The sequence below is a fragment of the Engystomops pustulosus genome, chromosome 2 (assembly GCF_040894005.1).
Source record: "Engystomops pustulosus chromosome 2, aEngPut4.maternal, whole genome shotgun sequence".
NCBI classification, from domain to species: Eukaryota; Metazoa; Chordata; class Amphibia; order Anura; family Leptodactylidae; genus Engystomops; species Engystomops pustulosus.
This window is the reverse complement of record NC_092412.1, coordinates 217620807-217648789: the sequence shown is the minus strand read 5'-3', so window position 1 is coordinate 217648789 and position 27983 is coordinate 217620807. Positions and strand designations below refer to the sequence as shown.

The 27983-nt window shown below is 41.4% G+C and overlaps 1 protein-coding gene across 1 annotated transcript; it reads left to right on the top strand.

Annotated features, from left to right (window-relative positions):
• On the top strand, positions 1 to 27414 carry LOC140116732 (3 beta-hydroxysteroid dehydrogenase type 7-like). Its single transcript, XM_072133172.1, has 7 exons — positions 1 to 170; positions 4241 to 4389; positions 5572 to 5727; positions 8615 to 8723; positions 12035 to 12134; positions 13945 to 14107; positions 25764 to 27414. Exons 2-7 carry the CDS (start codon positions 4242 to 4244, stop codon positions 26168 to 26170), a joined length of 1083 nt encoding a protein of 360 aa, XP_071989273.1. The 5' UTR covers positions 1 to 170; position 4241; the 3' UTR covers positions 26171 to 27414.
• Positions 27415 to 27983: the final 569 nt, after the last annotated feature.

Here is a 27983-nt window from a genome sequence, read left to right as displayed (position 1 = left end):
TATGCAGCCTGCAACCAAGAATGATCTTTGTTTAACAACTGTCATAGACAGAACAGAGGACTCCGGGTCAGGTGTCATCGCAGGTATCTGTCACACCCCCAGCTATACTATACTGCTATACTAACAATCCTGCAGCACAGAGACATTGTACCGGACACTCTGCACAGGAGGTAAGTTGCAAAGCTTATATTTTATATGTACATCTAGTCATATTGCATAGTACTTGTTTGGTTTGGTATCCATGCTGATTATGTGCATATAATTTCTGAAGCTTACAGATGACAGGGAATAACATATTTGCTACCACTGCAGTGGGAAATTCAGTGTATTCTTCCTGCATGGATGTTTGGGTGTGTCCAATTGAAAATCTGGTATTGTTGGCTTCCCAAGCATGCTTTCCCAGGGGCCCTGTGAGGAATTGTAGATATGCAGAACTCCCAGTGGGAGTATAAGAAGTGGGTCATGTCTGGTCTCAAAAGAATCCAGAGATTCATCCGAATCCAATGAGACCAGAACCCAGATCCTATGACTTCCCATTGAGAAGCTAGAATTCATCTAAGGTCTTGGATCTAATCCAAGGTGCGATGTTTTCTGGAGCCATCTAGGGAGTGTCAAGTGTCATACCACTAATATAACATATATATTGGGGCACATTTAACAGTTTTCTGGCACAGTTTGCACATAAATACATATGCAAACTGCTTGCACATGTATTTATGAAGCATGTGCTCCAGTATTGCGCACCTGAAGGGGCGCTCTGGTACAGATTTGTACCTGCCTCCACATTTATGTCGGAAGTCCCAATATAATTGTGGTGCACGCATGTTAGACTGAAAAAACTGAGTTCAACAGAAAAAGTTTAAAGTCTAAGCATGTTCGGCATGTGCTGGGTGTGCCGTGGGCCGGTCTTCAATAATTTGGTGCACTCTTCAAATTAGTGAGGCAAACTGCATGTACAAGTGGAGTTTGCCTCAATAATGATACATCTGGATCATTTTCTTTGCCTGGGGAACTATTTTACCATCACACCAAGTGCAGGAAGGATTTTCAAGTGTAGACTAACCCTTTTCCCCATTCGTTCAGCACAAGGTAAATTGCTTGTACTTTTAGAACTACAGGCAGTCCCCGGGTTACATACAAGATAGGGTCTGGAGGTTTGTTCTTAAGTTGAATTTGTATGCAAGTCGAAACTGTATATTTTATAATGGAAGTTCTAGACAATTTTTTTTCTTTTGCCCCAGTGACAATTGGAGTTTCAAAATTTTGGTGTAATTGGACCAAGAATTATCAATAAAGCTTCATTACAGACACCTTACAGCTGATCATTGCAGTCTGGGACTATAGTAAAGCATCCAGAGAGCTTCACTAGAGGTCACATGGGGCAGAGGGGTCCGTCTGTAACTATGGGTTGTCTGTAAGTCGGGTGTCCTTAAGTAGGGGACCGCCTGTATATATATTTATATATACATATATGTGTGTGTATCGGTCTGTGTGTACTGTATTGTCTAGTGTGCCCTTAAAGCAATTAAATATAACATTTTTCCTTTTATCTTGATCCACAAATCCCCACATCTGTGTCTTGGTTATAAATATGCTAGCGGGTTCACTCTGACCCAATATACCCTGTTATGGACCGGGCTTATATCAATCAAGAGTTGGTGGCAGCCTACTGTAAAACTCTGTTTCACTGAAGCAAGTGAAATGGGACTTAGGGCAAGTGTTGTGCCATACCGGAGAATGTGTGGACGACTCTAACTCACTTCCTGCGTCTCCGAATCCCGTGCGTTCAGGGAATGTTTATAAAAAATAATAATTTATTCACCATGCATACCACTTCCAGGGTCAAAACGTCACCGGCCACCTAATACGTAGCTCATTTCCCAATGGTTGAAGAAAGAGTCTATTGTTACCTGCTCTTCCATAACTACATTGGTGACCTGAGAAGGTCAGTCCGGCCCCCCCTGACCTCTGATCCCTATGCATGGGCTGCTTTAGTGCTAAATGCACCTCTTGTGCTAAATGCCGCATGAACTTTGTACAGGTTTGTACAGGTAATCATTTCTAAACAGCTCACCATTTATTTTACACCACAAAACTGTAGGTGGAGCAGGGTAGTTATCAGGTGACCAATTATGGGGTTTCTTCTCTCTGATTTATGCACTGTAAGGTCAGTTGTAGTTGTCTGGTCTGTATTTTGCATCTGTATTTTTGAAAAACAAAATCAAAAATGAATCCACAGCTCATACTTTTTTTAAAATTATACTTTGGAAGATACATTACTAGATTTGGCTTCCAAAGTAAAATGATGACCGAAACACATTGGGAGAGATGTATCAATTTGTCTACGCCAGAAAATTTAATGTAATGTGCACCTGAAATGCCGTCCGACACATTTAATAACAGTTTAATAACAGTTTTTAGTCTGTTTTCCGACTATGAAAAAGGAGCGTGTCCACTGTAACAAGGGGGCGTGACCGGACAGAAGGAGGAGCAAAGTACGACTCACTAGTCTTATACTGCAGCAGATTAATCATCCAGCATCAGACACAGGCAGGTTGATAAATCTGCCCCAAACTCAGCCCGATACTCCTACATCACTGTGTTATCCCTTTAATCAAAACTAGCAAAAAGACAGGCACTACCGCATAGGACAAAGTCCCTGCATCCATGATGCAATGTAAAACCACAAAAGAAAAAGCATAGAGGATGCGTATACAGGACAAAAAATACAAAAAATGAATTCATTAGCAAACATATGACTACATACAATATATGGGACAGTAATAAAACCACTTGAAATACAGCAAGAAAGGTGTAGGAAGCTACCTAGGGCCCAGAGGCATGCATGGACCCCACCACTGCCATCTCACAGCCTAAACAAAGGTAACAGGTGATCCAATAAGCACAAAAATAGAATCAAATACTGAGAAAACAAAATATGAATAAATGCATAGAAAAGATCACCAAATACAGCCTGGAACAATATCAAAGATGATCATACCCATAAAGGTAAGTGTGGAAGATGAAGAAAAGGGAGCAGGGCATAGGCTGTGGAGAGGCAGACAAAACCCCACGCGTTTCATCATACTTGTGTGACATTCCTCAAAGGTGAGTGAAGTAGTACTCATCTTATCACATATATATATATATATATATATATATATATATATATATATATATATATATATATATATGATCCCCGGAGGTGTACCGCTGCATGTTATCCCTTTACTGTGACATCACTGTGTGTGTTATTCATGTAGTCTCACATCAATGTGTGTTATTCCTTTACTGTGACATCACTGTGTACATTATACCTGTACTGTGACATCACTGTGTGTATTATACCTGTACTGTGACATCACTGTGTGTATTATCCCTGTACTGTGACATCACTGTGTGTGTTATCCTGTACTGTGACATCACTGTGTGTGTTAGCCCTGTACTGTGACATGACTGAGTGCGTTATACCTGTACTGTGACATCACAGTGTGTATTATCCCTGTACTGTGACATCACTGTGTATATTATCCCTGTACTGTGACATCACTGTGTGTATTATCCCTGTACTGTGACATCACTGTGTGCATTATCCCTGTACTGTGACATTACTGCGTGTGTTATCTCTGTACTGTGACATGACTGAGTGCATTATACCTGTACTGTGACATCACTGTGTGCATTATACCTGTACTGTGACATTACTGTGTGCATTATCCCTGTACTGTGACATCACTGTGTGTATTATCCCTGTACTGTGACATCACTGTGTGCATTATACCTGTACTGTGACATCACTGTGTGCATTATACCTGTACTGTAACATCACTGTGTGTATTATCCCTGTACTGTGACATCACTGTGTGTGTTATACCTGTACTGTGATATCACTGTGCGTATTATCCTTGTACTGTGACATAAGCGTGTAAATTATCCCTCTAGTGTGTACTATCTCTGTACTGTGACATCACTTTTATTTTTGAAACATGCTTTTGAAAATGTCATGTTGTAGTGGAGGCTCCATTTCAAGTATTGATATGGAATCCCATAGTTACGCCTCTGCCCTGAGGGTTGTTATTCTACAAATGTTGGGGGACTCCTTTAAGTGTTTGATGACCTATGGAGTAGAGTAAACAATGAAGGAACTATAGTGATGTCTTAATACATAAACCCCTTCAATTCAGCATTTACATAAAGCAAAGTCAGTTTCATATTTCCATTGTTCCATTACTTTCTTCAGAATGTCGAAGGATCTGGTATACCTGGTCACTGGTGGTTGTGGCTTCATTGGAGAATGGATCGTAAACCTTTTGCTCAGAGAAGATTACGTGAAGGAGGTTAAAATATTTGATCTCAATGAAAATGAAGCTGTTAAATACCTAGGAACAGGTAAGTATAATGATGGGTAAAATATAGCAAAAAAGAAAGAAAAAGAGGTTTTATTTTACCATCCAACTTGGATAGGACTGTACTGGGACTAGATGTTGGTGACCAACCCAATGTACTAATTTCTGACAATCGTTTGTAACTCACACAATGTCAGATACTTCTTTACATTTCTATTTTTAAGTCATATCATATTTAGAGGTATAAGGGGTAAGCTGGGCCAATGTTCAGGGGGTCTGTACCCACAGGGACTCGCTGCTTTCATACTCTTGTTCCACTACCTTTCACAACACTGGAAAAAACTGTAAGAGGATAGTTAAACAAAAAGTTGGTAAGATCCAAGGCTGCCCGTTTTGGTACTAGCATCTGAACTAGAAAAAAATTGATATGATCCTTTGATCAATAGATCAAAATAAGCTAAAATTCCAGAACAGACTTAGTCAGTGAGTTTCCACTGTCATGAATGAAACTGGTTACCTATCTCTAAAAATCGGTTAATATCAGACCCCAAGTTTTGAACCCCTAATGAAAAGCTTATTTCAACAGCTCCATTCTCTGAGTAGTGGCTGGACCAGGAAACTGCAGCTGAGCCACTATTCACTTTCATTCACTTCTGGCTCAGTTCTCTGTCGTTTTGGTGCCGGAGCTACCAATATCAGCTGTTCGGTGGGGTTCCCAAGTTTTAGGGCTGATGCACAAGACAGAAAATTTGCCACTTTTAATGGATCAGTGCCCAAGGCCATTGCTTTAACATACAATAAAACCGATCTGTTAAACAGTCAGAATCGTTTATCACGGATCACTCAAAGACAATAGTTTAAGAAGATCCATGATGCAAATCGGCAGTGAAAACTGAAAAAACATCAGTTTTTTGCAGCAGATTATGCTCGTTACCTTATACTGTAGTGACCTGATATTGATCACCTATGTCACTAATAGGTCATCAACATCTTAATCTTGGAAAACATATTCTGAGAATCCCTAATTCCAATCATCATCTAATTAGATGTAACTTGTACTTTGTCACGTGTCTTTTGTGCTGTATATAAAATATTTTAGGATTCCGTCTGCATTTTCAACGTTGTCCTTAACTTAAAACCAGCCCTGATACTATGACCCATTGACAACTTCTTCTTCTTCATTCATGCTTATATGTCACCACTGTCTATCTTTGATATTTTTTAGCATCTACCACAGTAACATTTGTTAAAGGAGATATTACCGACTTCAAGCAGTTTTCATTAGCTGTTAAAGGTGTTGACGTCGTGATACACTGTGCTGCCCTTGTGGACTTTTTAGACCTAGCTCCTTTTAAGAAACTAGAAGCTATAAATGTTGGAGGTAAGTTGAAAGTTCACTGCATTTGACATTATATAACTCTATAAGCTCAGTGATAAGCTAACAGTCCCCAGAGTTCAGCTGTAATATGTTAGGAATGCGGCTGTAAATTTTCTGTATTACTGCAGCGCCACCACAGGACAAATCATGCATTACATAGTTTGTACTAAAACCCATCGGCTGTCGGGTTACTGCACTTATATTTAAGTCCTTGAGACCAACAGATAAGCTTTGTAGCAATGTTTAGTTAATAGGTATAGGTTGTGAAGAGGGGAACCCCTCTCTGTCTAAGGCCCCTTTCACACTTGCGTGCAGAACTTGCATTGCACTCTGACCCAATGGGGCAGATTTACTTACCCGGCCCATTCGCGATCCAGCGGCGCGTTCTCTGCACAGGATTCGGGTCCGGCTGGGATTTAAGAAGGTAGTTCCTCCGCCGTCCACCAGTTGGCGCTGCTGCGCCGAAAATAATCTTAACGCCCCGGAATGCACCATCCCATAGCAGGTGAAGGTGAGCGCTTCCCAAGCGACACATTTCGGTTTTTAAATGCGGCGGTTTTTCCGAATACGTCGGGTTTTCGTTCGGCCACGCCCCCCCGATTTCTGTCGCGCGCATGCCGGCCCCGATGCGCCACAATCCGATCGCGTGCGCCAAAAACCCGGGGCAATTCATGTACAAGCGGCGCAAATCGGAAATATTCGGGTAACACGTCGGGAAAACGCGAATCGGGCCGTTAGTAAATGACCCCCATTGTGCTCAACGGGATTTTTCAGACTTGCATTTTTTTCACACACACACGTACATGTTTTTTAACGCACTTTTAAATCTCAGCATTTCTTTACTTTTGCAAGTCACGTGCGTGAAAAACGCACCATACAAATCTATGGAGACGCATCAAAAACGCATTGCACTCTGAGACACATGCAAGTCCAATGCAAGTGCAGTGCATTTTTCACTGATCAATTGCCATAGAAAAGATAGAGCTCAGTCCTGAGTCCTTTTCACGCCTATTATCTGCACGTGAAAAACTGAAATTGCCAAAAAAATGTGCATGAAAAACTGAGACACTGAACAAACTCTGACTGAAAACTGATTGATCTCTGATGAAAAATGTCAGTTTTTCACTGACCAAACCCTAATCGCTCCCTGATCAGACTCTGACGTCATCGGCAACGCAAGTGTTGAAGAGGCCTAAGGAGTTGTCTCGAGGGAGGTGGCTGCTTTCTTCCAAAAACAGCAGCACACCTGACCATGCTTGGTATCGCAGCTCAGCTGTATAGAGATGGATGCAGTTTATATGCAACATAAAGTGGAGAGTAAGCTCACCTGTACCTCCTATGTTGATAGCTTCAATGTGGCTTGAATAAGATTTTTTAATTGAAAGGCATGGCATTGTGACAGTCTATATGCACATTTTTATACACCCATATTGTTTGCCACTTGTGATTAAGATTTTAATATTATCAATAAAGCTGGAATATATACATATTTTTACATCTGACCACGTTGGAGCTGGATCTGTTTTTTTAATATTATGAAGGGAGCTTAGTTGTAATACCATGCACTGTCCATGGTCAGGTCTGGCGCTGGTTTTAGAAGAAAGCAGCCATGTTTTTTAACACCTTAACGGCCAGGCCCTTTTTGGTTTTTGCACTTTCATTTTTTCACATTTTAACTCAAAAATCAGTAACTTTTTTATTTTTCCATGTACAGAGCTGTGTATGGTCTTGTTTTCTGCGTAAAAAAATGCTCTTCATAGTGACAGTATTTAATAGTCCATGGGAAGCGGGGAAAAATTCTCAATGCAGTGAAAATGATGAAAATGATGAAAAAACGCATTTGCGCCATTTTCTTGTGGGCTTAGATTTTACCGCTTTCAATGTACAATCACAGAGATATCAAATTTATATCGGTTTTATAATGTTTTCAAACATTTACAAAAATAAAAAATTCTTCATTTTGCCATCATTTGTCGCTAATTACTTCTACATACTTTGGTGTACTGAGCTGTTGGTGGTATTTTTTGATGATGTTTTCAATGCTACCATTTTGAGGAATGTGCTACCTTTTGATCTCTTTTTATTGCATTTCTTATATATTTTGCAAAATGGCAAAAAAATTTCGACTTTGGGGGCTATTTTCCGTGAACGCCATGAAAAGTGCTATTATATTTTGATAGATTGGACATTTTGCGGAAATATATAACATGTTTAGGATTTTTACTGTTTATTTATATTTATATCAGTTTTAGGGAAAGGGGGGCAATTTGAATTTATTGTTTTTGTTTCATTTAATTTTTTTTTTCTTTTTACTATTTTTAGACCCCCCCCCCCTCCCCCTAGTATACTTTAACCCTAGGTTTTCTGATTGATTCTACCATATACTGCCATACTATAGTATGGCAGTATATGGGGATTTTGCCCATCATCTGTTACAATGTGCAAACTGTACATTGTGTGACCCAAAGCTGTCATGGCAATGGATTGCTGATCCCTGATGATGTCATGGGGAGCGACGATCCGAGCCAAATAGCCCAAGTGCCGCCGACTCGTTAATGCCATCCACAGCTTTGACGGTGGTTGATCAAAGGGATAACACCCACTATCAGTGCTAGTACTGATCGTGGGTGTTAGCGACGAATGTTTGCTCCATTGTGCAGCAAACACCCACTGAGCCCGCTTCATACTACCCCCCCTCCTCTATAGGAGGTACAGGAATGTCCAAATGTGGTAAGGGGTTAATGCAGAAATTAGATTTAAAAATACTGAATAATATTTTTTTGTCTGTAAAAGGGCCCTGTTAGATATTTCTGATGCCAAACAAATTGAAATAAATTTCAATTGGGAATATAATAAGGAAGGTAATTTTTTTTTTAAATTATGACCACAGGGACAGAAAATGTGATAAATGCGTGCCTGGCCATGGACGTGCCTTACTTAGTCTTCACAAGTTCAATAGCAGCAGTAGGACCAAATGCAAATAATGATCCGATGGTGAGGTAAGAAAAACGTCCAGTTATGAGGTTATATGAAGTTATAAGTAATATGGGGTAATCTGGAATATCTGTAAGAAATCCGAACCTACAGTGCGGCAATCTATTATGTTGTTTGGCAGGCTATAAGGGGAAAGGTAAGATCAATACTGTGATTGTCGGACACAACTGGTAACACTCAGTTGTCAATTTATTATTGTACTCCTAGGAGGAATAACACAGGGACAGAGTTCTGAGCAAAGATACTTATGAATTTATTAATAGAGAATGCAACTCTATAGTAGGTTTGCACCAATACCATAATTTTGAGTGTGATACGATCAGGATTGGCACCAGGTTTCAGAAGGCCCCTGGGCGACAGAGCCTCAGTAGGAACTCACATGATGGTAATAAAAATTCTGAAACTAAAACAGTCTTCTGTTCCATAAAATATCCCCCCTAGTTTATTATCATATAATGCCCCACTTACCCCCAATGGATTCATTATATACAGCCCACCTCACCCTACGGATTCCTTATGTAAAGCCTTATATGGGCCCCCCAGCAGTATTATCTGAATTCAATTTTTGGCGTGCAGTCACATGGAGCGTTTAGAAATTCAATGCAATGCTCATCGCATGCGATTAGTAATGATTAACCAGTGTTTTGCGAGGAGAGCTTTAGTTTTTTATGTTTATTTTATGTATTATGTATTGTGAAGGTTGTCCTGGTAATATTAATATAAAATGTATAATTCAATTTCATCTCTGTATGTGTCACAGTGTAACTATATGAGAGTGACCCCCAGTAAGCCCATAGCCTAGTGGATGGAGGCTCTGTCCTTTATCTTTATGGCAGGTACAGGGTGGAGGTTGTGAATTCATATCCAGCCTGGGAAAAAAAATTATTAAATTGCATAACATGAAATAATTTAGAGACAATGGGAATTTATTAAATTGTTTGCACCTGCTCTTTGTCGGATAAAACGGGAAAGATGTGCACATAAAGGAGCGTGTTAGTGCCTAATCAGAGTATGCACTGCATTTATTACTGACATGCACCGCAATTCTGTCTGTGCCACAATTCTGCAGCATGAACAAAGTGCACCATAAAAAATGGTGCAGACTTCCTGAGCAGTGCAGGGGGCGCCAGATTAATGAAAAACATGCACTAATTTAGATGAATCTGGCGCACTTTACACACTCCACAGGTAAATTGCACATAGTACAGATAGTACAGACAGTAGTTTTTTTTATAAATATGGCCCATTGTGTCAGGGGAAGCCCTGGGAGATGTAGAAACACCATATATGGACACCTAAAGGTATTTCCCTAATGACGTGGTCCCTGTTGCTGGCGACACATGTATTTCAAGGATTCCCTGTCCGATGTCTCCACTGAAGATTCCCCCACAGACAGCTACTACTATTCTATAGAACGGCACCAGTCATTAAGTACCGGAAAAATGACAGAAACCCAGTTTGAACCATTTCAAATTTGAAAGTATTGAACAAGTACCAAGGTTTCGATACATGATGCAACCATACTATGTAGTAAAACAAACATATTGGGAGAAGCACCAGGTCCTTTTTCAGAGTCTAAATGAACAGTTTATTAGAATTTTAATTCATGACCCCGGTCTAAGTGGCCCTGCAGCAGCAGATCATTATCACCGCTGACTTCATCCATGTAAAGAGGTCAGAAGTTTGCGCTGCTAGCCCCATAGATTCATTTGGTATCACTAGATAGTGGCAAAGCAGTTCACTTGAGTAATTGTCACAAGCGTTGTGTTCATGATGTGTCTGGAGTATAATACATATCCATCACCTTCCCCCTATTGCACATACAGTACATAATGTGCCGGGAGACAGGACTGATACAAAGAAACCTTTACAAAGATCAAAGGCTATTGTGTGACTATAAATCTGTCCACATCTTTATGTATCTTCTCTGTAGTTGTCTGTTAATGTTTTACTCATATCCATCCTTTTATGGTCCCGTTAACATGTAGGTCAAAATATCAATCACATTTCTACAGCATTAAACTGTCTGGATTCATTTATCCCAGATTATAAGTACCGTATATACTAGAGTATAAGCCGTCCCGAGTATAAGCCGAGACCCCTAATTTTACCACAAAAAACTGGGAAAACGTATTGACTTGAGTGTAAGCTGAGGGTGGGAAATGCAGCCGCTCTATATATTATATAGTATATAACTTCAGCCCCTGTAGTATATAGCCTGCCAGCCCCTGTAGTGTATATCCTGCCATCCCCTTTAGTATACAGTCTGCCAGTCCCCTGTAGTAAATAGCCTGCCAGTCCCCTTTAGTATATAGCCTGCCAGCCCCCTGTAGTATATAGCCTGCCAGCCCCCTGTAGTATATAGCCTGCCAGCCCCCTCTAGTATATGGCCTGCCAGCCCCCTGTAGTATATAGCCTGCCAGCCCCCTCTAGTATATAGCCTGCCAGCCCCCTATAGTATATAGCCTGCCAGCCCCCTGTAGTATATAGCCTGCCAGCCCCCTATAGTATATAGCCTGCCAGCCCCCTGTAGTATATAGCCTGCCAGCCCCCTCTAGTATATGGCCTGCTAGCACCTTTAAAAATTAGCCAGGCTAATGCTTTGCTGAAACTTTATGAATCAATGCAGGGGAGTTTTTTTTTCAGAAGAAAAATACTGTTTCAGAAAAATATGTGTGAAAACACCCAACTTTAGATCAGTTTTTAAAGGAAATCTATCATCCACATCCAGCATGATAAACCAGAGACACTTACTCATAGATCCAGGCACTGTGACTTTGGTAATCTTCTTAAATGTGTTATCCATGGCCTCCTTTCTTCTAAAATCAACTTTTAAAATAATGCTAGTGAGCCAGAAGAGCTCTGGGAGGTTATTAACAGAGCCCCTCCATGCTGTAGCTTCACAGGCTGTAAAACAGTTTGGGAGCAATTCCCCTCCCTCTGCCTGCTGTAACCATCATGGGAGGGGCCCAATGTATCTGTGCCTTTGAAGCTACAGTAAGGAGGGGCTCTGGTAATAACCCCCCAGAGCTTTTCGGGCTCACTAACATAATTTTAAAAGTTGATTTTAGAAGAAAGGGAGGCCATGGATAACAAATACAAGAAGATTACCACAGTCACAGTGCCTGGATCTATGAGAAAGTGTCCCTGGATTATTTGATGGTAGATTTCCTTTACATCATACAGTAAATAGCAAAGTGGCATGTTGTTTTATATTTACTTATCTGAGCACAACTTGTATCTTCTGTGTTTAAAATTTAACCTAATAATTGTTTTCATAACTAACTTTATGCATTAATCCCTGTTTCAATTCAAGAGTCACAGAAGACACCTTTTACCCAGGTGAACCTCTACTTTCATATGGAAGAACAAAGGCTCGAGCTGAAAAATTAACCCGGTTGGCTAATGGGCAAAAAGTAATGCAATACAGATATAATTTACACGCTTTGCTGTTTTAGAGTTTTTTTCAGATTTCTTTTCATTTAGATTTTCAATACTTGAAACTCTATACTAGGTTTCTGTATGGGGCAGTGCCCTGTGTTACCTTGAAGCACTGGGTGTCATTAAAGGGACTCCAGCCAAGGACAAGTTTAGACCGCCAGTCTTAAAATCCCACCCCCTCGCCAGCGTTCCAGCGCCAGTCTCTGACCTCTCAGTGGCGGAGTTTTCTACTATAGACCCCGACAGTAAATGTGACAGGCCAGGCATTCAGGCTCCAATTAACCTTCTGGCCTCCCCACTCCGCGCACTTTCTCCGCCCCAACATGCCCATAGTGGCATGTGAGTCAAAGAATGGCCAAAGCTTTTGTGGAGAAGGAGATTCGTGTGGTTTCTCCACCAGCCACAATGAATCTCCCCAAAAGTCTCCCCTACTTTGTGTCTACCCCTTGATGTTTGCCAAAACGCATGTTGGGGTGTCAGCCAACTGTGTGGATGTGGGCTACTGGCATCCAAGTTATATACATATAGCATTGTGACATATAGATACCTATATGGTATAGGCAATAGTATTAGATGGAAATAGAGGAGGAATGTGTAGAGGCAACTTTTTGTATCCTCCACAGCAGCCTATTAGCATACATTTACTGGTGACTCAATATTTTTCTGGTATTGCCCATGTCCCTCTGATGTTTTTGTGTACTTCCAGTACAGTGTACTTGTAAATTCTACATTAAATTATTTTTTTTTTAGGAATTCTTTGTGGAAATCTGGCTTTTTTCTATAAAGGTTTTTTGTCTAATTATACCAGTTACATGTAAAAAGTAGTCCAACATGGAGGAGTTAGTCTCCTGATTCATATAAGTGGTTCAGTTGTGTTATTACATGTGTCTACATACCCTAAGCCAAGATCTAGAATTACATGTTGACTTCCACAGTAGCAGCATGAATCCAGGGGACATGCCCCTCCACCGCTAACTGAGACCTACTTACTGATTCAGGACAAGTGCTAGGGGCATACATTAAAGGGCTCTCTCTCTTTCTCATAGAAAGAGACAAATGGGGGCTCATTTACTAAGGGTCCACGAACCGCACTATAGTCGGAATATAAGACGATTTCCGATGTGACCCACATTTATAAGGGCTTTTTGTCGCACGTGATCGGATTTTGGTGCATCGGCGGCGGCTTTCACGCAACACAAATCGGGGGGAGGCCGTCGGACAATCCGACGGATTCGGATAACGCGCGGGATTTAACATACAAAATTCTGCACCGGGAAGAAGAAGGTAACTCCGGCTGACCTCAGCGCCGAAGCAACACATACAGGAAATTGGTCGCACGATCTTAGTGAATTGCGGCAGCTCTGATTCCTCGTCGAACAATGCACCTTGGAGATCGCGACGGGACGGGTAAGTAAATGTGCCCCCATGGTGTCAATGATACATTATAGTTAGGTTTAGGTACAGGTTTTGTCTTTGGACCGATTAAGTTACATCTCTGGATAGTACCATGCTGCTTTGTAGACAATATTCTGTTTGAAATGCTAGATATACATATTTTTTTATGTGTAATGTTTTGGAGGCCTAATTCATCTTAATGGAGCCCAACCTCTGCACAAAACTGAGCCCTTGAGCATAAAATCTTAGGCTGGGCTTTCACTGTAGTGTTGCTGGGGTCTGACAGACTGAGATGAGAAACAGGTTGTTTGTACTGTACTCCTTCTAACATGTATGTAATGTATTGAAAGTGAATATACTTATGATCGTCTTATTGATATTCTGTTGCAGACCAGAAATGGAAAGAAACTAACCACGTGTGTGATTCGGCCAAGTAACATCTATGGTGAGAAGACACCAGTGTTACTCAGTCATTTCAAATCTGCCAAGTCAAATTCTAACCGGATAAACTACATTGAACCTGCCGATACGGAACAGAGCCTCACATATGTCGGTAAGACGTAAACCCCTAATGTGAACTGAGTACCATAAGCCTGTAAAAGGTAATGGGGGATGTTCATGGCAAAAGCCAGATTTCTGGTATTCAAGAAATGAAAACATTGGGGAAAATTTACTTACCTGGTCCTGTCGCGATCCCCGATTCAGACGGTCCGACGAAGATGAAGTCCGGCGCGATTCACGAAGCTCGTGTGCCCGAGTTCCTGCATACGTCGCTTCCCCGCTGAGGTCCACCGGAGTTACCTTCTTCTTCCCGGTGCTTGTAAGTGCGTTTCTTGCGACACAATTCAAAATGTTAAATCCTGCGTCTAGTCCGAATCCGTCGGGTTGCGCCGATTGCGTGCACCAAAATCACCTGTTAAATGCGATGCAAAATGGAAATCGTCAGGAAACCCGACGAAAATGTGCTCCGCGGACCCTTGTGTTTTCTAGCCTGCACCAGAATTCTTTGACAAGGAATTAATCCAGACACATGGCCGGTGCCTCATACTTCATCCCTTGCAACATACATTGTGCCACCTTTTCATAAATTTCACTAAATATTATTTGCCATACACTTTCTTTATCAACCCCTCACAGTTTTCCAGCTCTCTACTTGATGTCATTCTATAAGAAGCTTTATTGTTCACATCTTGTAAATAATTACTGGTTCCTGGTCATGTGATGTCACACAGGTACACCGCTTGTCATATAACACAGCTTTGATTACTCAGTGATATAATGAGCCATGCATCTGTGTGACATCACATGACCTGGGATAATAATGAGCCATGCACCTGTGTAACATCACATGACCGTGGGTCAGTTTTTATCCACAGGAAGTAATCAATGAAATTTCCTATAGAATGACAGCAAGCAGAGATCTAGAAAATGGTGAGGAATTCATACAGAAAATATATTTGAAAATTAAATAACATTATACAAATAATAACATTTATTTTTACCACAAGCTTTAAATTTGGATCAGTTTTAACTAAAAGATGATTATTTCTTCTTTATGCACATTTTTATTGTGGTGCAGTCCTATAGAGGTTACGCGTGCAACATCTCCCACCGGGGCCTAGCCTTTTCTTGGGGCTGGAGGTAGCCGGGGCCTAGAATACCAGAGTAGCTGGCGGTTGCGGCCTAGGGCATGCTGATGTCATGGTGCTTGGTATGGGGACCGGAGGGCTGACCTACAGCCTGACAGGTCTCCAGCAGCTAGTGTGTGTAAGAAATATGAAGCGAGAGGCGGATGTACTGGTTCTCCCTGATATACAGAAGTATCCGGGGATCAGACGGAGGCGACATTGTGCAAATTAACTCACAGTTCTTTATTGAACGGGTAGCAGGCAACGGGCCTAAACGGTTAACAGCAGATTCTGGTACTGGAGTGGTCGTTGGAGAGGGGTCCTCAGGAATAGTTTACCAGCCTGGTAGTAGATGCAGGCTGGGATGGAGCTGTGTCCAAGTTGTGGAAGCTGCAGCTCTTAGTCTCAAGACTCTGGTCCTGGGATTAGGTTAAGTGTCATTACTGAAGGTGTCCTACACACTGGGGGTCATTTACTAAGGGCCCGATTCGCGTTTTTCCGACGTGTTACACGAATATTTCCTATTTGCGGCGATTTCCCCTGAATTGCCCCCGGGATTTTGGCGCATGCGATCGGATTCTGGCGCATCGACGCTGGCATGCATGCAATGGAAATCGGGGGACGTGGCCGAACGAAAACCCGACAGATTCGGGAAAACCGCTGCATTTTTAAAAAAAAAGTGTCGCGAAACTTGCACTTACCTTCACTAGGAATAGGCTGGTGAACTTGAGTGCATTTCGTCGGACTTTAGCGCAGCAGCGCCACCTGGTGGTTGTAGGAGGAACTACCTTAGTGAATCCCGGCCGGACCCGAATCCACCGCATAGAACGCGCCGCTGGATCGCGAATGGACCGGGTAAGTAAATCTGCCCCACTGTCTCTCTCTTCACTCAGACCATGTGGTCTGCACTGCTGGTAAAAGAGGATGTACTTTTGAGGAAGAACATGAGGTCCATGAGGCCTTGCTCCTCCCTGCCCAGGGGTTTTATGCTCCTGATCAGGTGGTAGCACCTCTCCAATCACAATCCAGTTTACAATGCAGCAACATCATTGGTCAATAACTTACACTTAACTATTGCATGTTCAGGCAGGATCTACAGTTGCTTTGGTATCTTTGGTTTCCTACAAATACTGTTTTGCCAATAGGAAATCCAATGTATGTAAGGTGTGTTCGTTGGCTGTGAGGTAGCCACACAAATAGAAGCTAACTAACAGTCCCATTGCTATTTATTGGACGTGTTTACAGCGTTGAGCATGCATCGTGCCTCACCATACTGTAAGCATAAGATTGGGCAGGTCCTATTCCTGCCCTTGTTTGCGGCCTGGACGTCCATTTCCTATGGACATTGGCAGAGTATGTGACACTTACACATTAATGTCATATATCGATTTAGACCAGGTACCCTATGCTGCTGCAACTCACATACTCTTAAAATTGCAGTTCTGTTCTCAGACACTTCTGATAAACCTCCCCCTATTGTCCAGTTGCTTCAGTAATTTTGAGACTTTGCTAGGTGCTGCATGTGCACAAATGGCCTTGGTTTCTTATAGCTCTACCTATAGCTCTTATGTGGCCTATTTTGTTTCAGTAACTCAGGACATAATAGGTTTCCTGTCAGTTATACACTGGCAGACATAGAATGCTGTAGACCTTAGGCCACTGATGGCAAACCTTTTAGAGAGCGAGTGCCCAAACGACAACAAAAACTCACTTATTTATTTCCAAGTGCCAACATGGCAATTTAAGCAATAACTTATTGCTTACTGCTTTGTCAAAGCTTTCATCGTATTGGCGTCCTGATGACATCAATACAGTAGAAATTGAAGAAATTCAGATTATTAATGTAGTGTCCCTCCCGGGTCCCTGTACAAGAAGTATGCAGGTTCCATGGCAGGAACTCAAATGATAAACTAGCTCTGTCCACATCTTCTCAGTCTCCTGCAGTCCCAGGCAGCCAAGGATGTGTTGCTTTAAAATAGTGCTCAATGTCCTGTGTGGCCTGGGACTGCAGGAGGAGGCCATGTGTCCTGTCTTATTAACTCTATGCTAAGGTCCTGGGTGCCCACAGAGAGTGCTCTGAGTGCCACCTCTGGCACCCGTGCCATAGGTTCGCCACCACTGCCTTAGGCAATGCTATGTATTAACTCCTCTCGGACGTCTAAAGTCAACAGGCACTGGTCCGGAGTCTGCAGCGACGTCTAAAGACTAGCTAGCCACGGGAGCAGGACCTAGTCTCCGGGTGTCAAAAACTATGGGAAACCCTAGGGAGATGCGTTTTTTTTAGCCCTTCTCCCTTCTCTGCTCCTCACAGCATCATGCTGAAGGAGCACAATGCATGGAGGAACAGAGATGGTCACGTGACCGCCTGGTCTATAGGGGTTAAATAAAAAGCTGCTGGGTCTAATTAGACTCAGTCCAGCTCCAGAAAACAGGTGGTCATTTCCCCTGTAACTGAGGCTCTTATAGATGCCCAAGTTACAGGTGAAAACTCTCAAAACAAAAAGAATAAAGTAAAATTAGCACAAAAAAGTGAAAATGTCCCCCCAGGGGTCTTTAATAACCTCATGGGGAGGCCATGTCACTAAGAAGTTAAGTTTGATCAGAAAATAACATTTCTTCTTCTAGGGGCATAAAAAAGTTTAGATGCCTGCTAAATGTTTTTTTTTAGAAAAGTAAAATATAATCCAAGTGAAAAATAGTATCCCCCTATTCCATATAAAAGTTATGGTTCTTGAAATTAAAAAAAAAAGCCTATTACGAAGTACCAAACTAAAAACAAGGTGTAGTACCCCACCTAGTGCTCACTTATAATAAGTGCACTCGATTAAGTTGCATTTGATTCCCATCTTTTTTCTTTTCCTCTGATAGGTTTGATGTCTTTACCTTAAAGCAATGCTCAGAACTTTGTAAGAAAAATAAAAATTGTATTACTATTGTATTTAATCTTGCACTGAGAAAATACTGCTTGTTTTATTGCCCAAAGTACCATTAACATTTCTGCATGGTTCTGATGTAATTTCTTGCTGGTGTAGTCATTGGACTTTCCGCAGAGTGTTACTATTAATACCAGACACTGCTCTATAATATAATAGAATAATAAAAATGGAAGAATGGGTATAATAAAAAGGATTGATATTCTCCTCGCCAACCTTCCATTCACAACTCATTGGGGCACTTTTAGATACCCATCCAAGTCGCGATACCGATCCGGACTATCCAATGATGATGCACTGTGCCGCTATCCACGTAGATTGTGCGCCTGATATCCAGCATGTTTCGCTTCCCCGCTCAGGTCCACCGGAGTTCACCTTCTTCTTCCTGGTGCATGTCTTGCAACACAATTTAAAAGTTAAATCCCGCGCCTAGTCCGAATCAGTCAGATCATCCGACGGCCCACCCCCCATTTTAAATGCCACGCAAATCGGAAATCGTCGGAATACCCGACGAAAGTGCAGTCCGCGGACCCTTGGTAAATGAACCCCAATGTCACTCATCACTGTGGGCCATGTGAAGAAATTGTGGTTTTTGTGTGCCATAGGGTGCAAACGTTTTAAACAGGTGTTGGGGGGGGGGGGGGGTTGCAAACAAATTGTTTTATTGGTCTAATGGTTCATTTTTATAAATTAACCAAATGTAAAGGAATGAACAAAAAAGGAAATTTAAATAAAAGTTACATTTGGTCTGAGCATCCTCTGCATTCAAAATTGCAGCAATTTTCAAGTACACTTGCAGACAGACTTGATGATGTTGAGTTCAGGGCTCTGTGGATGCTTCTAGAACTCCATGTTCTTCCTTCCTTTGAAAACAGTTCTTTATGACATTGTTTTTATGTTCAGGATAATTGCCCTGCTTAAAAATAAATTGGTGCAGTTCTAGTTTTTGTAAAGCATTCTTACTTTCCAGCATCTTTCCACACCTGCCTAAAGAAAACCAAAAAGCTCGATACCTTTTAAGTAAACCAAGCCAGTTGTTCTTATATGGTCACATTACCTAGAAAACATTAAAGGGGCTGTCCACTTTCATTAAATTGATCATTGATAATGTTTGTGTAATAAAAAGGTATGCAACTTTCCAATATACTTCCCGTAGCAATTCCTTACTGTTTTCTAGATCTCTGCTTTCTGTCATTATATAGCTTCATTCATTGTTTACTTTCTGTGGATATAAACCGGTCTCTGGTCATGTCATGTCACACAGGTGCACATCATGTTATATCACACAGTTCTTATTTAACTCTGTTATGCGACCCCTGCACCTGTATGACATCACATGACTACGGACAGCTTTTTATCCACTGGAAGTGCAGCTTCCCATAAAATGACAGCAAGCAGGAAAACAGTGAGAAATTGATACAGAAAGTATATTGAAAAGTTGTATTACACAAATATATTCAATTATTTGCTGAATGTGGACAACCCCTTTCTCCTGTTTTTTTTTTTTTTTTGCACTGGTAGTGAACTACCATTACCTTTTATTTTCCATTTTATTTATGTACATAATTTTCTTTTATTTTATATTAAGTCACAATAGACCCAGTAGGCATCTCCGCTTTCTTTTTATGGTTGACCTATGTGCCCGTAGCCTAACTATTATATGTTTTAATAAAGCAACTTTATTTTAACTGGATCGGTGCCCACCAAATGGATATTTTATGGGGTCACTGGTTTTCACCCACCGTAAAGTGTTCGGAAAGACGACCACTGATTTTACTAATTTTTGAATAATAAAAAAGAACATTCTAATATATTCCTGTTATTTGTCCTATTGTGAGCACCTTTTAAACATTTTACATAATTCATTTTAACAAAGATATCACCCTATAAGCGCCTTTTGCCTCCTTTTTATAAGAAAACTTTTAAATTTGTATAAACAAATAACAAATCCCTCCTTTAAAATTGGATGATAAGACTTACCTTGTCCACATGGTGGCACTGCCTGCCTAAGCAAAATAATAACTGGACACCTCTAGAAAAAAGTGGAGAAGTTTACAGCAAATCTTGCACAGTAGTCAAACTTTTTCACATCTTTTTAACACGGGCAACACAAACCCTTTGAAAATTAAAGAAATACTGTATTCCTAGAGTGTGGAGGGGCAATTTTACTTACAAAGTAACTAGAGTTTACTAAAAGTGCATTGTCTGTGTATATTGCTGTGTGCCGCGATTCACTAAGATCGTGCACTAGAAATCATGAATCTGCTGCTTCCCCGGACTGGTCCGACAGAGTTCACCATCTTTTTAGTGGTGCATGTAAGTGCTTGGGCTTGCAACTCAATTTGAAAGTTAAATCCCGCGCCCAGAGCCGGATCATAGGGGGGGCTTTTAAGAGGGGCCCCCACCAAATTGGGGCGATTTGGACGGTCGCATGACCGCCCGAATCGGCAGCAATATATTCTGCGCCGGGCTCCCCGAGCCGCGGGCCAAATCCTGCCGATGTTTCTGCCTTTAGTCTATGGCAGAGCGAGGGAACAATAAGTTCCCTGTTCTGCCATAGACGATCCAATGTAAATGAAGATGGCGGCGCCCTGTCCCTGGGTGACGTCGCAGAGTGTGACGTCACAGCGTGTGACATCACCGCGGCACGACTTACGGCGCGAGCTGTAGCAGGGCGCCGCCATCTTTGTTTACATCCGATCTCCACCCTGACAACGCGAGGGAGGATTAAGACAGCGCGCATCGTGGGAGTGATGGAGGGTGAGTACAATTTTAGTATTATATCTAGAACTGTATATGGTTATTATTGGGGGGGGTTGTATATATTTATTATGTGGGGGGGTGTATAGCAATAATAGGAATCTGTATAAAGTTGTTATAGGGCAGTGATGGCTAACCTATGGCACTGGTGCCAGAGGTGGCACTCTGAGCCCTTTCTGTGGGCACTCAGGCCATCAGCAGAGATGAGTCCAGGTATCTTCCTGCAGTCCCAGACAGCCCACGACTTGCTGTGCACAGAGCTATTTTAAAGTGACAGCTCTACCTGGGACTATTTTCTGCTTTATTGGTGTCCTCAGGGTGCTGGTATCAATGAAAGCTGTGACAGAGAAGGGAGTATAAATCACAAATTACATTTCTGTGTTGGCACTTTGCGATAAATAAGCGGGTCTTTGTTGTAGTTTGGGCACTCGCTCTCTAAAAGGTTTGCCATCACTGTTATAGGGGGATTGTATATATTTATTATGGGGGTGTATATAGTTATTATAGGGGCACTGTATATAGTTGTTATAGGGGGTGTATATAGTTACTATAGGGGCACTGTATATAGTTATTATAGGGGTATATATAGTTATTATAGGGGCACTGTATATAGTTATTATAGGGGGTGTATATATAGTTATTATAGGGGCACTGTATATAGTTGTTATAGGGGGTGTATATAGTTATTATAGGGGCACTATATATAGCTGTTATAGGGGGTGTATATAGTTATTATAGTTGTTATAGGGGGTGTATATAGTTACTATAGGGGCACTGTATATAGCTGTTATAGGGGTGTATATAGTTATTATAGGGGTCTGTATACAGTTATTATAGAGGGACTGTGTATAGTTATTATAGGGGGGTGTATATTGTAATAGTGGAACTATATAAAGTTATTATAGGGGACTGTATATTGTTATAGAGGGACTGTATATAGTTTTTATAGGGGGACTGTATATAATTATTATAGAGGGACTGTATATAGTTATTATAGGGGTGTATATAGTTATTATAGGGGGTGTATATACGGTAGTTATTATAGGGGGTGTATATAGTTATTATAGGGGCACTGTATATAATTGTTATAGGGGGTGTATATAGTTGTTATAGGGGGTGTATATAGTTATTATAGGGGTACTGTATATAGTTGTTATAGGGGGTGTACACTCACCGACCTCTTTATTAGGTACACCTGTCCAACTGCTCGTTAACACTTAATTTCTAATCAGCCAATCACATGGCGGTATTTAGGCATGTAGACATGGTCAAGACAATCTCCTGCAGTTCAAACCGAGCATCAGTATGGGAAAGAAAGGTGATTTCAGTGCCTTTGAACGTGGCATGGTTGTTGGTGCCAGGAGGGCTGGTCTGAGTATTTCAGAAACTGCTGATCTACTGCTGGTTTTCACGCACAACCATCTCTAGGGTTTACAGAGAATGGTCCGAAAAAGAAAAAACATCCAGTGAGCGGCAGTTCTGTGGGCGGAAATGCCTTGTTGATGCCAGAGGTCAGAGGAGAATGGGCAGACTGGTTCGAGCTGATAGAAAGGCAACAGTGACTCAAATCGCCACTCGTTACAACCAAGGTAGGCAGAAGAGCATCTCTGAATGCACAGTACGTTGAACTTTGAGGCAGATGGGCTAGAGCAGCAGAAGACCACACCAGGTGCCACTCCTTTCAGCTAAGAACAGGAAACTGAGGCTACAATTTGCACAAGCTCATCGAAATTGGACAGTAGAAGATTGGAAAAACATTGCCTGGTCTGATGAGTCTCGATTTCTGCAGCGACATTCGGATGGTAGGGTCAGAATTTAGCGTCAACAACATGAAAGCATGGATCCATCCTGCCTTGTATCAACGGTTCAGGCTGGTGGTGGTGGTGTCATGGTGTGGGGAATATTTTCTTGGCACTCTTTGGGCCCCTTGGAACCAATTGAGCATCGTTGCAACGCCACAGCCTACCTGAGTAATGTTGCTGACCATGTCCATCCCTTTATGACCACAATGTACCCAACATCTGATGGCTACTTTCAGCAGGATAATGCGCCATGTCATAAAGCTGGAATCATCTCAGACTGGTTTCTTGAACATGACAATGAGTTCACTGTACTCAAATGGCCTCCACAGTCACCAGATCTCAATCCAATAGAGCATCTTTGGGATGTGGTGGAACGGAAGATTCGCATCATGGATGTGCAGCCGACAAATCTGCGGCAACTGTGTGATGCCATCATGTCAATATGGACCAAAACCTCTGAGGAATGCTTCCAGCACCTTGTTGAATCTATGCCACGAAGAATTGAGGCAGTTCTCAAGGCAAAAGGGGGTCCAACCCGTTACTAGAATGGTGTACCTAATAAAGTGGCCGCTGAGTGTATATTGTTATTATAGGGGCACTGTATATAGTTATTATAGTGGGGTATATATAGTTATTACAGGGAACTGTATATAGTTATTATAGGGGGGTGTATATAGTTATTATAGGGGATGTATATAGTTATTATAGGGGGGTGTATATAGTTATAGGGGACTGTATATAGTTATTATAGGGGGACTGTATATTGTAATAGGGGAACTGTATACAGTTATTATGGGGGTGTATATAGTTATTATAGGGTTGTATATAGTTATTATAGGGGTGTATATAGTTATTATAGGGGCACTGTATATAGTTGTTATAGGGGGGTGTATATAGTTATTATAGGGGCACTATATATAGTTGTTATAGGGGGTGTATATAGTTATTATAGGGGTGTATATAGTTATTATAGGGGCACTGTATATAGTTGTTATAGGGGGTGTATATAGTTATTATAGGGGTGTATATAGTTATTATAGGGGTCTGTATATAGTTATTATAGGGGGTGTATATTGTAATAGGGGAACTGTATATAGTTATTACAGGGCACTGTATATAGTTATTATAGGGGGTGTATATAGTTATTATAGGGGAACTGTATATAATTGTTATAGGGGCACTGTATATAGTTGTTATAGGGGGTGTATATAGTTATTATAGGGACACTATATATAGTTGTTATAGGGGGTGTATATAGTTATTATAGGGGCACTGTATATAGTTGTTATAGGGGGTGTATATAGTTATTATAGGGGTGTACATAGTTATCATAGGGGTCTGTATATAGTTATTATAGAGGGACTGTATATATTTATTACAGGGAACTGTATATAGTTATTATAGGGGGGTGTATATAGTTATTATAGGGGGACTGTATATTGTAATAGGGGAACTGTATACAGTTATTATAGGGGTGTATATAGTTATTATAGGGGTGCATATAGTTATTATAGGGGGAATGTATATAATGATTGCTGGGAGCTGTATATAATGATTGCTGGGGGAGCTGTATATAGTGATTGCTGGGGGAGCTGTATATAATGGTTGCTGGGGGAGCTGTATACAGTGATTGCTGGGGGAGCTGTATACAGTGGTTGCTGGGGGAGCTGTATACACTGGTTGCTGGGGGAGCTGTATACAGTGGTTGCTGGGGGAGCTGTATACACTGGTTGCTGGGGGAGCTATATACACTGGTTGCTGGGAGAGCTGTATACCGTGGTTGCTGGGGGAGCTGTATACAGTGATTACTGGGGAGGCAGTATATACTGATTACTGGGGAGGCTGTATATAGTTATTGCTGGGGGGCGGTATATAGCGATTGCTGTTCCCTGTCTGGACTACTTTCAATGGGGGCCTCCACCATGTTTTGCGCCCAGGGGCCCCCACCAACCTTAATCCGGCCCTGCCCGCGCCTAGTCCAAATCAGTCGGATTGTCCGATGGCCCGCCCCCGAATTTGTGTCAAATGGAAGCCAGCGCCGCTGCGCCAGAAAAGGGTCGCGTGCGACACAATCCCAGCGCAGACACTTCTTAAATACCTGTGCAAGCCATGTTAGTCATGAAGAACGTGCAAAGTCCGACAAAAGAGCGGCACAAAGCCCTTAGTAAATGTGCCCCATGGTCCTGGGAGTGGAGTCTGCAGAAATACATTTACCAGGTCTCTGGGAAACATAGAACTCACCTGGATGAGGTCCTATGTGAATAGGTGATAAGGTGTGATTTTTTTACCCCCAGGTAAGTGTAGGGCTATAAAGAAACTTGCATAACAGTTGTGTCTAATGAAAATATTTAAAGGGAACCTGTCAGCAGAATTTAACATAATGGGTTAATAGCAGCTGCTGCAAGTACACATAATACAAACTTGTGTTTGTCTAACATTTCTGCTGGTTTGTTTCTGAGAAATCACATTTAAAAAAGATATCTATCACTATTCAACTTCTACAGTCTGAGTCATGTGGACGTCTCAAGCTGTCATGTAATTACCATTGAAAACATGCCCGTCACTTTATGTTAACCCACCCCACCCACTGCACCGAATATATGTATATGCTATATCCATTTGGTAACTGTGCCAAAGATAATGGTGTCTGTTGCTCAACGCTACTGCTTAATAGCTCTTTTCCAATGAGATCCATAGATATATTCTTTGTAACAATTTCAGGAAAACACCACTCCGAACCTGAATAGGCTTGCATACAGACCACAGGTGTTGGCTATAGCTAGTGTGCCCCACATCGGGCCACTACGCCTCTGGGCACAGCCCCATTAATGTACCTCCCCACCCATTTGGCATGGAAGTGGTAGAGGGGGGAAATAGTTGCAACTCCTGGCCAGAAATTACAACTATATCAAGGCTTGTACATCAGAAAACTGTGTTTTGTGTTTAATTGTGTTTTGTATGGTTAGCATTGAGTTCAATGAATGAATACATATTTTTATTTATTCTACTGCAATGTGTTGCAGCCACATACGTGTAAAAAGGATTATTGTTCCCATAAAATGGTCACTACATTCCTTGTTTTCCAGGTAACATAGCTTGGATGCACGTTCTAGCAGCACGGCAGATGCAACTCCACCCAGACCTCCTCGGAGGACAAGTCTACTATGCTTATGATGAGACCCCCTTCAACCACAGGGCACAGCTAAACCATGATCTATTCACAGCAATGGACCCTGCTATCCAGATCGGGAGGCACATCCCTTACTGGAAGATGTGGATACTGGTTTTCATTCACACCTCAATAAGAGTCATTTTTAGCCCTTTCTGGAATATAAAGCCCTTTCTTACTTTCACCATATTGAAATTATTATCCATTACTTACTCCCATGATACTGATAAGGCTTACAGGCACTTTGGCTACAAGCCCATCTTCACCTGGTTGGAGAGTAAGCAAAGAACTGTAAAATGGTTAAAGCAGGAACTGCAAAAATGACAACAAATCTAGTAAATTCATTGTGAAACTAGACTCCCGGGGCTATTTCAAAAATTACATTTCTTGACAATTTGCCATTTCAGATACGGTTCTGTCAGAACTCATCGGCCATGAATAATCTTGTATCAATAATATGTTATTTCAACAACTGTGTTGTATTCTATACATACGTGGTGGGGCCCTTTACTGCACAAGCCTTCAAGGCGGGTCATTTATCTTATCTCTGTATGTTTTGGCTAGTTTTTGCCTGTCTTTTTTCCATCTACTACTTTGGTAATTTATCCATATCACTTTTTCCTTGTATTACATTTTTTTTTTCAAATCTCTTTTTGAGACATTTGTTACAAATGTCACACAAATGTCTCAAGCCATTTCTTTCCATTTTCTACGTTTCCCTTAAGTATAGTTTCATCTGTGCCAAAAATTTTACACATTTTAGACCATTTTAAATGATAAACGTCATTTGCGACATTTAGAACATTTGGAATAGAAGATAAATGTGTTTTACCGATGAAAAACAAATGTCTAGTGGACATTTCAAAATGGCCCAAAAATTGCAAAGTGCCAAAAAAATTCAGCCACGGAGTTGTATAATAAGTTGTAAATGTGCCCCTACATCTCTTTCTTCTGCCCTATCCAACATTACACAGTCATGCAATTTATTAACATGGGCCATGGGTCCCCTTGATGGAGTTTGTACCAACTAAGGAAGTTGGACCCTCTCCAAGTTGATTGGAGAGGGTCCAACTCCTGAGACCCCACCAATCACGGGAACATTGAATCCCAGCATGCATAGAATGGGAGTGTCGGAAATTGCTGAGCACAGCACAGATATCTCCAGCACTCTCATTGACATGGAATACCCAAGCGCGGCAGGACGCATGACTTGTCCTGCAAAAAAAGCCTTCATACAGTTGCCATCAGAAAAAACACAACAATGGCTTGATTCTAAAAATGGTTAGCATTTATGATAATACATGGTCCGGACTGGTCTATTCCATAACAATCTTATTAAATCTTCAAATTACTATCTATTATAATCTACACCTGTATATAGTTTGACAGAGTTTCCCTCCCTCTATGGTGTGTCTCATTCGTGCAAAATCTCTGCCAATAATAATCTGATTGTTTTGAAGCTCTGGAAGTCCTCATTAGGGACCTGTGTTTTCTCTTCATGTCTCGGCAGGAACAAAGGAAACTTTCAGGTATATACTAAACTGATGAATGTGCCTGTATTACTTGAATGTCACAATGTCCTGTACTGTATATAATCTAGTTAGGTTTTCTCTTTGATCAAAGCCATACAATGTTAACAATAAAGTTGCATGATTGTTTACTTACAGTTAACTAGCTGGAAAATGTCCTTTCCACAGAAGTAGTTTTTATCTGAAGTCATACACTATATTATCAAAAGTATATAGACAACTCAGGATGGGTTTTACAACCTCACTTACTGCAAGTAGGTGAATACAAGGGCAGGTCTCGTCCACAGCCTGGCAGGGCTCTGGCTGGTGGAAGTACAAGAAATGGAGGGGCTGAAGATGTAGGTTTCTCCCTTGGGTAACCCTGATGTAGAGATAAGGATCCCTGGTGGTGGTGAATGGGGCACCCGTGGTGGTAACAGCCTTGCACAGGAATCGCTCACAGGCAGAGTTTGTAAAGCACTCAACTTACAGTTTGTTTATCGAACAACAGCAGTAACATCAACTGGGATGAGATGGCTGGTTAGATATCGTTCCACAGGAGGTACTCACAACCTAGTAAAGGTTGCTTCAGGCCGAAGAGGATAGTTGGCTGCTTCAGCAGCAGAATG

Bases quoted from the DNA above. Each gene is read 5' to 3' on its own strand.
- LOC140116732 (XM_072133172.1), top strand. From the start codon at position 4,242: ATGTCGAAGGATCTGGTATACCTGGTCACTGGTGGTTGTGGCTTCATT. The intron at 4,390-5,571 runs GTAAGTATAATG...GATATTTTTTAG, and splicing joins TGTTAAATACCTAGGAACAG to CATCTACCACAGTAACATTT. The intron at 14,108-25,763 runs GTAAGACGTAAA...CTTGTTTTCCAG, and splicing joins ACAGAGCCTCACATATGTCG to GTAACATAGCTTGGATGCAC.